Genomic DNA, 15,253 nt, shown 5'->3' on the forward strand with positions numbered 1-15,253 from the left:
GGAAAAAAAAGAGTAAGTGATAGGACACCATAAAAAGAAATAATGTATATGTCATCGGAGGCTCAGAAAGGGAAGAGATGGGGAAAGGGGTAGAAAGCTTATTTAAAGAAATAAGGGCTGAGAACTTCTCAACTCTGGGAAGAGATTTGAACATCCAAGTTCATAAAGCTAATAGGTCACCTAAAAATTTTAATCCAAAACAACTTTCTTCAAGACACATAATAACAAAACCGTCTAAAAAAACAAACAAACAAACAAACAAACAAACAATAAGACGATTTTAAAAGCAGCAAGAGAAGGAAAACTATCTCATACTAGGAAACCCACATAAGGCTATTAACTGATTTCTCAGCAGAGAACTTACAGGCCAGGAGAGAATGGAATGATATATTCAAAGTGCTGAAAGAAAGTGCAAACCAAGAATACTTTACCCAGCGACACTTCTTTTCAGAGCTGAAGGCCAAATAAGGACTTTCCCTAATAAACAAAGCCAAAGGAATTCATCACCAATAAATCTACCCTACAAGAAACGCTGAAAAGAATCCTTCAAGCTGAAACAAAAGGATGCTGATTAACAACATGAAAACATGTGAAGATATACAACACACAAGGTAAGCACAGAGTCAGATATAGAATCTTCTAATACTGTAGTATAGTGATATGGTAACTACTTAACTCTAGAGTAAAGGTTAAAGGAAAAAGTATTAAAAATAGCTATAGCTTCAACAATTTATTAATGACTACACAATATAAAAAGCTGTAAATGATGACATCGAAAACAAAAGGAGTAAAAGCATATAGTTTTGTATGTGATCAAAATTAAATTCTTATCAGTATAAAATAGACTGATATGTATGTATATATATCATGTTTATGTAAACCTCATGGGATTCATAAAGCAAAAATTTATAATACATTCACAAAAGATAAAGAGAAGGGAATCAAAGCATAGCACTATGGAAAATCATTAATTTACAAAGGAAGGCAGTACAAAGGAGGCAAAGAAAAATGGAACTACAAAATGTCTGGAAAACAATTTCAGAGGTGGCATTAGTACATCGTTGACTATCAATAATTATGCTAAATGTTAGAGGACCGAATCTCCAATCCAGAGGCAGAGTGGCTGGATAGATAAAAAATAAGATCCAACTGTATGCTGCCTACAAGCGACTCTTCAGGTTTAAGAACACACATAGGCTGAAAGAGATGGCAAAATATATTCCACACAAGTGGAAACCAAAAGAAAACAGGTAACTATAGTTACATCAGAAGAAAGACTTTAAGCCAAAAATGGTAATAAGAGACAAAGATGGTCATATAACAATAAAGGGATCAATTAGTCAAGAAGATATAATAATCATAAATATATATGCAGACAACATTAGAGTCTCTAAATTTATTAAGCAAATGCTAACAGATCTGAAAGGAGAAATAGAAAATACAATAATAGTAGGGGACTTCAATACCCCACTCTCAACAATGGATAGACCATCTAGAAAGAAAATCAAGGAAACGTTGGATTTGAACCATACTTTAGACCAGATGGAAATAACAGACACATACAGAACACTCCATCCAAAAGCAGCAGAATAAATATTCTTCTCAAATGCACACAAAACATTCTCCAGGATAGATCAAATGGTAGGTCATAAAACAAGTCTTAGCAAATTTAAGAAGATTGAAATCCTAAGTGTCTTTTCTGACCATAATGGTACAAAACTGGAAATCAATAGCAGGAGGAAACTGGGAAATTTACAAATATGTGTACATTAAGTAAATACTCCTGAATAACCAATGGGTCAAAGAAGAAATCAAAGGTAATCTAGGAAATATCCCTAAAATGACAAAAATGGAAGCCCAACATGTTAAAATCTATGGGATGCTGCAAAATCAGTTCTAAGAGGGAGGTTTACAGCAGTAAATGCCTACAGAAACAACTCAAATAAACAACCTCACTTTAATTCTCAAGGAACTAGAAATAGAAAAACAAACTAGACCCAAAGTTAGCAGAAGGAAGGAAATGAAGACCAGAGCAAAAATAAATAAAACAAATACCAGAGAAATAACAAAATATCAATGAAACTAAGAGCTGGTATTTTTGTAAAGATAAACAAAATTGACAAAAGTTTAGCTAGACTAACTCAGAATAAAAGAGATAGGACTCAAACAAACGAAATCATAAATGAAACAGACATTACGACTGATACCACAGAAATACAAAGGATCATGAGAGAACACCATGAATAATTATACACCAACAAACTGGACAACCTAGAAGAAATGGACACATTCCTAGAAATATACAATCTACCAAGACTGAATCATGAAGAAATACAAATCTGAAGAAACCAATAAAAAGTAAGGAGATTGAATCAGTAATCAAAGACCTCCTAACACAGAAAACTCTAGGACCAAACTGAGGGCTTCAGAGGGGAGGGGGGTGGGGGAATGGGATAGACTGGTGATGGGTAGTAAGGAGGACACGTATTGCATGGTGCACTGGGTGTTATACGCAACTAATGAATCATCGAACTTTACATCAGAAACCGGGGATGTACTGTACGGTGACTAACATAATATAATAAAAAAACATTAAAATAAAAAAATATAAAAATAAAATAAAAAAAGAGAAAACTCTAGGACCAAACATTTAAAGAAGAATTAACCCTGGGGTGCCTGGGTGGCTCGTCTGTTGAGAGTCTGACTCTTGGTTTCGGCTCAGATCATGATATGAGGGTCTTGAGATCAAGCCCCCTCCGGCTCCTGGCTCAGCAGGGAGTCTGCTTAATGATTCTCTTCCTCTGCCCCTCCCTCCTCATGCATGCACACTCTCCCTCTCTAATAAATAAATAAATCTTAAAAAAAAAAGAAGAATTAACCCCAATCCTTCCCAAATTCTTCCAAAAAAGTGGGAAGGAGGGAATACTCCCAAAGTCATTTTACAAAGCCAGCATTACCCTGATACCAAGGCCAGATAAGGACATCACAAGAAAAATAAAATTATAGGCTAATAACCCTAAAGAACACAGATGCAAAAATTCTCAACAAAATATTAACAGACCAAATTCAACAGCACATTAAAAGGATCATACACCCTGATCAAGTGGGATTTGTCCCTGAGATTCAAAGATTATTCAACATACACAAATCAATAAATGTAATATACCACATTAATAGAAAAATAAAAATCATATGACCATCTCAACAGATGTAGAAAAAGCATTTGACAAAATACACAATCCTTTCATGATAGAAATTCTCACAAATTGGCTATAGAATGAAGATACCTCAACACAGTAAGGACATAACATGACAAGCCCACAGCTAACATCATACTCAATGGTGAAAGGTTGAAAGCTTTTTCTCTAACATTAGGAACAGGACAAGGGTGCCTACTCTCTTCACTTCTATTCAACAAAGTACTGGGAGTCCTGGCCAGAGCAATCAGGCAAGAAAAGTAAATAAAAGACATCCAAATAGTAAAGGGAAAAGTAAAGCTGTCTTTGTTCGTAGATGATATGATCTTGCATAGAAAGAATTGTCAAGACTCCACCAAACTACTGCCAGAACTAATCAATGAATTCAGTAAAGGTGCAGGATACAAAAATCAACCTCCACTAACAACAAAACATCTAAAAAAGAGCCCGGTGTGCTGCAGAGGAACGGCTGTTGCTCTGCAGTGGGTTCAGGCCCCCGGCTCGTTGGTGGCTCCTGCGCTCCTCTTCTCCCCACTGAGCTGCTGCCTGGTGAAGAGGAAGCCATGGTGCTCGGGTCACCAGGAACACGAAAGTTAATGTTGAAAATAAGGTGAAGATCGGTATGGCAGGAGCAAAGCATGTGCCACAGTAGTGGCCTCCAAGTCCGGACTGAGGCCTAGAACAGCTCTCAGAGACGTGGGTAACAAAGTCAGTGAACAACCACAGGCCAAACTGCCTCTGAAAAAGGAAGCAAAAACTTTGGTTCCTGGAAAAGTTATTGCTTAAAAAAAAATCCCTAAACCTCTGGAAAAGGCCCCCGAGACTGTGCTAGAACCAGAGCCAGAAGCAAACCTTTTGCCTGAGCCGATTTTGGTTGATACTCCCTCTCCAAGCCCAGTGGAGACATCTGGATGTGCCCCTGCAGAAGAATATCTGTCAGGCATTCTCTGATGTGTTCTTGCAGTGAATGATGTGGATGCAGAAGATGGAGCTCATCCAAACCTTTGTAGTGAATACGCGAAAGATATTTATGCTGATCTGAGACAACTTGAGGAAGAGCAAGCAGTCAGACCAAAATACCTACTGTGTCGTGAAGTCACTGGACACACGAGAGTCATCCTTATTGACTGGCTAGAACAGGTTCAAATGAAATTCAGGTTGCTGCAGGAGACGGTGTACCTGTTTCCGTTATCGATCAGTTCATGCAGAATATTTGTGTGCCCAAGAAGATGCCGCAGCTGGTTGGTGTCACTGCCATATTTATCGCAAGCCAATATGAAGAAATGTACCCTCCAGAAATTGGTGACTTTGCCTTTGTGACTGACAACACTTACGCTAAGCACCAAATCAGACAGATGGAAATGAAGATTCTAAGATCTTTAAATGTTGGTCTGGGCCGGCCCCGTACCCCTGCATTTCCTTCAGAGAGCATCTAAGATTGGAGAGGGTTGATGATGAGAAACATTCTTTGGCCAAATACCTGATGGAACTAACTATATTGGACTACGATATGGTGCACTTTCCTCCTTCTCAGATTGCGGCAGGAGTTTTGTGCCTAGCATTGAAAATTCTCAATAATCATGAATGGACACCAACTTGACAGCATTATCTGTCATACACTGAAGAATCCCTTCTAAATGTTATGCAACACCTGGCTAAGAATATAGTCATGGTGAATCGCGGGCTTACGAAGCCCATGACTATAAGAACAAGTATGCCGCATCTAAGCATGCTAAGATCAGCACTCCGGCACAGCTAAATTCTGCACTAGTTCAAGATTAAGCCAAGGCTGTGGCAAAGGTGCAACTTGTAAACATGAGTTGGAGTATTATAGTAACTGCAAATAAAATTGGCACCATGTGCCATCTGTACATATTATATGTTACCTTTACTTACTTTTAGTAAAGTTTGTGGTCCTTTTTACTTCTTATACCTAAAAAAAACCATCTAAAAAAGAAATAAAACAATCCCATTCACGATAGCATCAAAAATAATAAAATACTTAGGAATAAATTTAAGCGAGGTAGTGAAATATCTGTACACTGACAACTACAAGAATTGGATGAAAGAAATTGAAAAAGATAAAAACAAATGGAAAGATATCTCATGTTATGCATCAAGAGAATTAATATTGTTAAAATGTCCATATTACCCAAAGCCATCTATATGTTCAATGCAATCCCTACCAAAATGCAGATGACAGTTCTCATAGAAATAGAATAAAAAATTCTAAAATTTGTATGGAGCCACAAAAGACCCCGAATAGCCAAAGCAATCCTAAGAAAGAACAAAGCCAGAGGCAAACTATACTACCAAGTTATAGTAGTCAAAACAGTATGGTGCTGGCATAAAAACGGACACATGGACCAATGGAACAGAATTGAGAGCCCAGAGAAAAATCCCCACATATGTGGTCAACTAATACTTGACGAGGGATCCGAGAATACTCAATGGGGGGAAAGGATGGTCTCTTCAATAAGTCATGCTAGAAAAACTGGATAACCACATGAAAAGAATGAAATTCTTCTATATTACATTACTCACGAAGACGAACTTGAAATGGATTAAAGACTTAAACATAAGATCTGAAACCATAAAACTCCCACAGAAAAACATAAGAAGAAAACTCCTGGATACTGGTCTTGGCAGTGATTTCCTGGATATGATACCAAAACCACAAACAACAAAAGCAAAAATTAAGCAGAACTACAAACCAAAAAGCTTCTGCACAGTGAAGGAAACAACAAACAAAATGAAAGGGCAACCTATTGAATGGGGTAAAATGTTTGCAAATCATACATTGGGTGAGGGGTTAATATACAAAACACATAAAGAACTCCTATAATTCAAAAGCAAAATCAAGCAATCCCATTAAAAATTGGGCAGAGGAATTACATAGACAGCTTTCCAAAGGAGACATAGAAGTGGCCAACAGGTACATGAAAAGGTGTTCACCATCCCTCATCATCAGGGAAATGCAAATTAAAACCACAATGAGCTATCATCCCACACCTGTTAGAATGGCTAGTATCAAAAAGATGAGAGAGAGCAAGTGCTGGCAAGAATGTGGAGAAAAGGGACTCCTTGTGTAGTGTTGGTGGAAATGTAAATTGGTGCAGCCACTGTGGAAAACAATATGCAGATTCCTCAAAAAATTAAAAATTAAAAATAGAACTACCCTATGATCCAGCAATCCCACTTCTGGGTATATATCCAAAAGAATTGAAATTAGTACCTCATGGAAATATCTGCATGCCCATGTTTACTGCAGCATTATTTCACAAGAGCCAAGAAGTGGAACAACCTAAGTGCCCAGCAACAGGGGAATGGATAAAGAAGACGATTTATAAATACACAATGGAATATTGTTCAGCCATGAGAAAGAAGGAAATTCTGCCATTTGCAACAACCTGGATAATACTTGAGGGCATAATGCTAACTGAAATAAGTCAGACAAAGAAAGACAAATACCGTATGATCCCACATACATGTGGGGTCTATAAAAGCTGAACTCAGAGAAACAGAGTAACGTGGTGGTTACCAGGTGCTGGTGTGTGGGGGCCATTGAGAGATATTTGTCAAAGTATACAAATTTACAGTTACAAGATGAACAAGTTCTGGGGATCTAAGGTACAGAATGAGATTATGGCTAATAATACTGTATTATATACTTGAATGTTGCTAAGAGACTAACTCTTATATGTTCTCATCCCCAAAAATCAATGGTAATTAAGTAACGGGACAGTTAGCTAAGGATATGGTGGTAATCATTTTGCAATATATGAATGTATTAAATCAACCTTTTGTATATTGTACAGATTATTGAGGTTTAAGAATCCGGATATTTTGTAACCATCATTAGAAAAATGGATTCAGTGAAATGTCATTACTTTATGCTAAAATGACTGGGCAAAAGGCTATCGGAGAAAATGAGATTCATATGGTCACAGAGTATTACCCAAATGTGACTTCCTAGTTACAAAAGTAAAATGAAACCTTTACATTTGTAACAGAGAAATCTGGTGATCAAACTTAATACCACCAATACCAGGACAAACTGACAGTACCTATACCCTAAGGCGATGCACGGAGGATACAAATTCTCCTGTCCATAGACGCTAGAATAAATGATAGTTTTGTATCAGTGTTAAATTTCTTGGATTTGTTCATTGTCTTGTGGTTATATAGGTAAAAGTTGTTCTTTGGAAAATCATTATTTGATGAATCATCACGTTGTAATGCTTTAAATATCTTACAATTTTATTGGTCAATTCCACCTCAATAAAGCTGAAGAAACATTATAAATAAATATAAATCAATGAAAGTAAAAATGGGCATAAATTGGGTTAGCCAGCGCTTCTAAACTAAGATGCCAAGATATTTAGACGGCATAAACTAGAGGTTTATACCGCCACTGTTACCCATCTGTTCTTAGTGCATAACCTGTACCTAGCGCGATAGCTTTGGATATATCCTTGGTCACTTAGACCTTGACTCATCTGCTAATGTAGTGTAAAGAACATGGACTTTTTCACCGGAAAGGTGTGCATTAACGTTGACACAGTTACACAGTAGTTGTGAGGTGGCTTGTGCCTATTGTTTGCCCTCGTTCCTCGGCCTCATTCTCATCAACAAAATTGGGATAAAATGGCTACCTTGCAGTGTCCTAAGGGATTAGCTGAAGTGTATGGAAAATGTTTGGCTTACTCGAAGGTGTTTTGCTAAATGTTAGCTGTTTCTCCCACTGACATTAGTTTCAGGTGCTGTCCTCTCCCCTTGTGGCAGCTCTTGCCAACTCCCCAGAAGAACACATGCCCACACGTCTACCCATTTCCTAGACCGTGCAGATCATAACTGAGGGACTCATTCAGAGCAGCGGCCAAGACAGAACCGTGAGCGTATGTAAATATTCACAATCTGACTTGACGACACCTAACTGCAAAGTTAGAGCCTACAAAACGAGTGGGAGTGAAAAAAAGAGGTCTCATACTAGGGCTTCTTTGCCTCTGAGATTGTGTCCACACCGTGAGGTGACACTCTTGTCTCCTACCAGTGCCGTGAGGGTCACCAGGACGTGGGCACCGGACTCGGTACTCCGCTTTCCCTTCCCAACCCATAAATCGTGACGGGTTTGGCCCGTCACATGCAAAAACACAGAGAATCTCCGCCCCACTGGGGCAGAGCACACCTTCGCTGTGTGAATCCACCCTTTAATACGAAGAAGATCGATAACACAGACGCCAAGAGAGCTCATTTGTTTTAATAGTCAAGCACAGTTTTATTAATTCTTCCTAGGAATTATCTCCCAGGGTCCCGCCCTCCCCACAAACTATTCAAATACAACAGCTACAAGTACTCAAATTTCATAAATGCAATATTGCAAAAGCAGGGGAACTAAGAAAAGCCTTCATAGCCTTGAGATTAAAAACAATGCTTAATCATGCTCTCAGTCCCTGATACTAAGCGCTAAGTACTAGAAGCCAGAAGAGCTGTGCTGGCAGCTGGCAGCCGGCGGCTTGGGAGAAGAATGGAGTAATGACGAGCACTCTTACACTCATTTTTCATCTCAGAACCAGGGTAACACAGGGCAGGGCTCTCTGTCCTGGTAACTACGTTGGTATCAAGGTAAAAAAAAATCCTGGAGACACATGTTCAGAGTAACAAATGGAGTTGGTTTTACTTGTGCCACGGAGGTTAGAGAGGGCCAAGGTTCTCAGACTCCTTAGAACTGTGGTTCTGCCTCCCGCTCACACTCTGGTGGGAAGAACTGAGACTGTGAGCACCAGAGCCTGAAGTCAGAGTAATAGCACAATAAAAATTTGGTGAATGAATGAACAGATACCTAGGGAGCAGCGTGGACAGGCCAGACCCAAGTTTCTCTGAGAAAAAGCCTTGCTGGGACATTTTGGGGACACAACATGCCCACGGCAAGCCTGGCTTGTCAGGACGGACCTGCAGTGACCTGCGAATCCCGGGAGCCCAAAGGAACAACCGAGTTCTTACTACTGCATCCCGGTCCTCTGAATGTGCCCAGCCAGCATCAAAATTTGCAGCCAGAATCTGAGATTCATTGCCACATGGAATCAACAGAAAATGAGTAGGCGTAAGCCCCCTTCAATGACATTCAGTACATACAAGACTAAGGAATCTGGGGCAGAAAGTGACCAGGGTGAGACCCTCACCTCTCCCCTTCCCTTTTGCCTTTTTTGCTTTCTCTCACTCTCCTCCTGTTCTATTTCCCCCTGCTCTTCCCTTTTCTCCTAACCCAGTCTTGTGCCCTGCCTCCGGCTTTCTTCTCTTTCTTAATCATTACCAAAGTTAAGTAGTTCTCAATATCTGTGGCTCCACGGGGTGGGGCAAATAAAGCTATTTTTAGTTTCCAGAAATAAGAGCGATTCTAAGAAAAAAAACCCAAACCCTGTTTCTGGCCACACTAACAGTGATTTAGAGACTCTCTCTTGAACTCATGGGTATCTAGAACGTTCTACTGGGTGTGAATTCAATACCTACACAGTAAGCTGGGGATTTTGGTTTCTAGGACATCAATTTGATGATGATGATGAGGATGATGTAACAATAAACCAGTAGTCACACAAATAAGAGCCATTTTGTGTGTGTATTTAAATAAAACAAGGGGTAGATGCTATTTAAAGCAGCTGGGCATATCAGATACATATTTGTCACAATTCTTAGTTTAAGGCTTTAAAGTATTTCTATCCGGGCCTTGTATGGTTCTAAATGTCTTTTCATTCATTCATTCAACAAACTTTCACTGAGTATCCACTCTACCAAGCATCATTGTAAATGCTGACTAATACATAAATTAGCAAAGCTAAGCTGGAGTCTGCCCCATGGCCATCCTGTCACTCTTAAGTGTTTGCTCTTCTCAGCATATATTATCTCCTAAGTATTTGGAAGATTTCATTCACTATGACAGTAATGATACAAAGATAACACAAAACGGAAAATGAATGGCCACTCCCTGGACTGTTGCTTCTTATTGGGAGTATATGAACCCTATTTCTGGTGGCCTGGTATCACAGAAAGACCACCAAACCTGGGGCCACACGAACTAGATCTGGTCCACGCTTCATAATCTTCAGGAAGTTACTTCACCATTTTGAGTCCCTATGTTTTTCTTTTTTTATCCTAAATGCTGAGTCCAGGAACCCTGGTCCTACCTTCCTCTGGCAATATTGTGAGTGAAACATGAAATCACGTTTGTAAAAGTGCTCTGAAAACCATAAAGCCCATACAAATGCAAATTATCACTATCAAACAATCTTTAACACATCTTTCAGGGAAAACCTTCCCCTTATAGATTCATTTTCTCTCTCTTTTTTTTTAAGGCGGGAACTTACATGATCAACTAGCATTATTGGGTTAGGTATTTGGCGGCATAACCTGCATTGATCTCATGGGAAGAGACCAGTTAGAAGTTTTCCTTGTTGAAAATGAAATGCACTCCCCGGGGGCCAGACTCAGAGTTGGAGATGCACTGTTTACTGAGGGTTTCAGCCAAGGCTTCAGGTCCGCAGAGGAAGACTCCTATTCTGGTACTTTGGGGGGGAAGAAAGGAAAAATAAAACCGTTTCAGGCTTTTGGATGAGACAGACTACACAGCACGTGAGGGTATTTCCTCTTGACTTTAGGCTCTAGGGCAGCATCCCCCCTGCTCCTCTGTCTTTTCCACTATGGGCCCTGTTCAGATTACCCTGTGGGAGAGTGGTTCAGCCCTGTTGTGGGGACAGTTGCAAAAGGCAGTTGACTTCCCTTGGAAATAGCCCTCGAGGAGAGTTTCTAGAAACCTCTGCCACACAGAAAATGGTGGTGAAGTGGTGAGTCTGTGGACTAGTTCCTTTCAGGGCTCTATATCCCCAAACCCTCTCCAGCGTCTAGAAATCAGGAACAAACCTGCTTTCGGTTCGAGGACTCTGCCAACGGCTGGGCGGGGCTTCATCCCTTTCTGTTTTAGAAGCTAAAGCCTACTTCCTCAAGGTGTGGTCCCAGACCAGTGGCCTCCTAGTCAGCTTTTTAAGAAGTAGATTCTCAGGGGCGCCCGGGTGGCTCAGTCAGTGAAGCGTCTGCCCTCGGCTCAGGTCATGATCTCAGGGTCCTGGGACCGAGCCCTGTTCAGCGGGGAGCCTGCTTCTCCCTCTCCCTCTGCCCTCCCCCTGCTCATGTGCTCTCTCTCTCTCCTTCTCAAATAAATAAATAAAATCTTTAAAAAAAGAGAATGAAGGTTCTCAGGTCCCGCTCCAAACCTACTAAGGCAGCATCTGCTCTGTGAAAGGACCCCCGAGTGATTCGTATGCTCGCTAAAGGATAAAAAGCAAAGGTGTGAAGGGTACATTTGTGGTGATTTCTTAAGTTTATCACGTGTTCTAGCAAGATAGAGGGACCCCTCAACCTTCCAGAATGGGTAAAGCTTTAATGAAGGCAGAGAGGACCCTAGGATGTCTGGCAACTTAACGATTTTAGACCCAAAAACTAAAACTGAAAGTGGGGACTGTATCTCCTTAATGATAAAAGTCTAAATCGTATTGAATTAAAAGAAGTAGCTATGCCAGTGAGATTTAGGAGCTGAAAGGAAAGAACTGAGTTACGGCCCCACTTGGGAGAAGCAGGGTTCAGAAAGGCCCCCCCACCCCCAGCATCTTTCTATAGAATCACTGTCCAGGTAATTTTGGTGTGATCTAAAGCCTCCCTCGTAAAGTGATACGTATCTAGAAGCTTTTATTGGGTGTGAATATAGTAATCTGGGTATTTTTAGTTTTCAGAATACACAAATCTAGCTGTGCTTGGGAGCTGTTGCTTTCAGCAGACCGCGAGCCTTAAGAACCCCTTGGTGGGGGATGGGGGACTCCTTACTTTGGGTGTTGACCTGCAATTGTCTTGAATTCATTATCCCAGTTGGGCCGTCCATACAAGGTCTTCTGTTTCAGACCCGTGATCACATCCTTCTCCTCGTCGTGGTGCACGGCAAAGTGATCGGCCTGTCGGAAAGGACATGAATTCACAAAAAAGAGACATCCTCTAAGAAAAACACAGCTATATTTCTGCATCTCACAAGCCAAGCTCTCACTACCCATTCTAACCATATATATATTTGAAGGCGAGAAGGTACACAAAGATGGACAAACTGGGTCTCCTCGGGCAATTTACAATCTAGAAGGGCAGACCTTGAAGTGCCAACATGAAAAATCCTAGTCGTAGAATCGGGTATCATGAGTGCCAGTGGGGAGGCACAAATATCTCACTGAGAGCAAAGCAGGAAGGTGAAATGCAAGGGTACAGGAGGATTGAAGGTTGGCAGCACTTGGCGTTGGGCGTTGAAGGTGTGGGTAGGATTTAATTCTCTCTCACTGCTTTTCTCTCTGTTCTACACGTGACTTTCTCCCTTTGCCTTAATAGACTCCCACTCCTTTAGGAGAATCGCTAAGAACTGAAACAACCACAGATTAAAATGCACTCATATTTTGGCAACATAATGAGACAACAAATCAAGCCTAAAGCTAGTCTGTGTGTGTGTGTGTGTGTGTGTGTGTGTGTGTGTGTGTGTGTGTGTGTATACATAGTCACATGCTGTTTTCTGCTACCATTCTAGGGGGCCTCAGTTCCAACAACAGATATTTTTCATAAAAGCGGTTAATTAAATTTATTTAAAACTTGAAACAGATTTTAAATTCACCGGACAGTGGATGGATCATGGAGGACATTAAGAAGGGTGACCACGCTGGTTTAATAATCCTGTAGGAACCAGTTTTGCAAAGCAAAATAGTTATTCTTCAATGCAAGTAAATTTCCCATTTAAAAAACTGTGTCTGGCTTTTTAAATAATAAAACTGCAAAGTAACTTATATATTATAGATTTTTTCCCCCTGGGTTTCTTTTTTAATCAAATATCTGTTGTTGTTTTGTTTTTAAATTGCAGAAATGGAATCTTGAAATCCCTTTTCTTGGAGCAGCAATGTTCACGGTCATGTGTTCCTGGATCTGCATTTGCAACAAGACTCATTCTAAGACTCGGAGGATCTGTGATGAACAATACACCAAAACCCAAATGAAGAGTCAGTTTTCACAATCCAAGGTGCGTGTGAAAGATGCTGAGGATGGAGGAGGCAATGTGTGGCCATGACCAGCTGAGACACCGGCCAGGGATAGGCAGAGACTCTTGCCTTAGCTCCTCACGCAGGGGGAGCTCATGCTGCGTCTGCTGCTTCCAAGCCAAGTCATTGATGTTTGCTTATTTAAAAAGATTTAGGGGCTCCTGGGTGGCTCAGTTGGTTAAGCGGCTGCCTTTGGCTCAGGTCATGATCCCAGGGTCCTGGGATCGAGCTCCACCACATCAGGCTCCCTGCTTGGCGGGGACCCTGCTTCTCCCTCTGCCTCTCCCCTGGGCTTGTGCTTTCTCTCTCTCTCTCTCAAATAAATAAATAAAATCTTTTAAAAACAGGAAAGAAAGATCTTATCCCCTGGGAATCATTAACTTGTTTCAGAGTTTCTCATCCCCAGCACTTTTGACATTTGAGGCCAGATAATTCTTTGTTGGGGGGGCTGTCTTATAAATTGTAGAATGTTTTCATTGTTCCATGTCCCTGGAGGGAGGGGGGTGACACACACACACACACACATATATAATGTGTTATGTATTATGCATTATATGTTATATCACACACACATATATACACATACATATATGCTATATACACATATACATACACACATATGCACACATATATCATCTTCATTAAATACATTTTGATTTATTTATAAATGATAATCATGAACTAATGGGAATTGCTAAGAGTGTAGGCTCTGGAACATTCTGCCTCTGCCTCTTACTACTTGGGTGCCCTTGGACAAATGACCTAACCTGTTCTGGGCTTTGGTTTCCTCATCAGTAAAGTGTGGATAATAGTAGTAGCTACTTCATAGGGCTGTTGTAAGGATTGAATTAGACAATCTATGTGAACACTAATAAAAATACCCAGCACATGGTATACGCTTAATAACTATGAGCAGTTATTATTACTACTCACTAAAAGTATTGTGCATGTTGTTAAATACACATAAACATAAAATTAAAGGAATATGTATGTGTGTAAAGATGTAAAGATAAGAGGTAGAGATAGAGAGAGAGGCATAAAGAGAGGGAGAACGACTACTAATATTTTCTTCCCATTACCCCGTGGATTGTCTTGTCCAGCTGGTTCGAGACCCCTGGTACGAACACGACTCTAATAAGGTCAAAGGCATGGCTCTTATTCCCCTGTGACTCCTTAGGTTCCACAAATACCAGCTTTGAATCTAGTTTCAGGAGTCTGAACATGTGGGGATACTGACTGAGCGTGAACGGGCCGGGTCACCCACCTCCATCAACGGTTCTTGGTAAAAACAGTACACAAAACACTCCAATAACCAAAGGGAAATCAGTCAGCTCCGGGCACTGTGGGAAGGACCCGAGAGCTGGGATCTCGCCCTCACCTGAGACTCATCCCAGCCCGTGAGATAGATGTTATAGCTGAGGAAGCCGGCGTTGTTCCTCTCCTGCATCTGGGTTTCTAGAAGCTGCAGCAAGTCCGCAAACCACTCAAAGGCGTGCGTGTCCCGGCACAGCCAGTAGAAGTATATCTGTAAGAGCAAGAGATCATGAGGCAGATTATAAGTAAATAGGCCTCATCAGAATTGACATATGGATTTCTACCCCACCCCCCAACTTTTTCCTGCTGCTCAGGACACCTAGAAGCACAGGTTTTTAGAAAGCTCTGGACGCTTCACAAGCTAGCTCACATGAATCCGCACAAGCCTTCACCCTGTGGGCAGTAAACAAAGAGCTTGGTCTCAGAAATGCATGGCTGAGGAAAACAGCATTAGCTCGCCATTTTCCCTCGGGGTCTGCTCTTGCCCACCTCAAATCCCTGGCTTCCTCTGTACCTCCTGTCAGAAAAACCAATGAGATCCAGGCTAGCGGGGGTGGCCACAGCACTACTTCGCTGCCTGCTAATGCCAGATATTGCTGAGTTCCTAGGAAAAGAAGCCGCTCTCCCCATACC

At 40.9% G+C, this 15,253-nt stretch overlaps 1 protein-coding gene and 1 pseudogene across 1 annotated transcript in view; one reads left to right on the top strand and one right to left on the bottom strand.

Annotated features, from left to right (window-relative positions):
* Window positions 1-579: 579 nt before the first annotated feature.
* LOC123787647 (G2/mitotic-specific cyclin-B1-like) lies at window positions 580-8,316 on the top strand (annotated as a pseudogene).
* Window positions 8,317-9,538: 1,222 nt separating this feature from the next.
* Window positions 9,539-15,253, bottom strand: part of CYBB (cytochrome b-245 beta chain) — a 33,287-nt gene continuing 27,572 nt past the window's right edge. The window contains exons 11-13 of the mRNA XM_045790469.2: window positions 14,685-14,831; window positions 12,069-12,193; window positions 9,539-10,756 (exon numbers count right to left, since the gene is read on the bottom strand). Coding sequence (XP_045646425.1) covers window positions 10,630-10,756; window positions 12,069-12,193; window positions 14,685-14,831 — 399 coding nt within the window. The 3' untranslated portion in view covers window positions 9,539-10,629. The remainder of the gene's footprint in view (window positions 10,757-12,068; window positions 12,194-14,684; window positions 14,832-15,253) is intronic.

Source organism: Ursus americanus, chromosome X (assembly GCF_024610735.1).
Source record: "Ursus americanus isolate L20-20 chromosome X, mUrsAme1.1.p, whole genome shotgun sequence".
NCBI lineage: Eukaryota > Metazoa > Chordata > Mammalia > Carnivora > Ursidae > Ursus > Ursus americanus.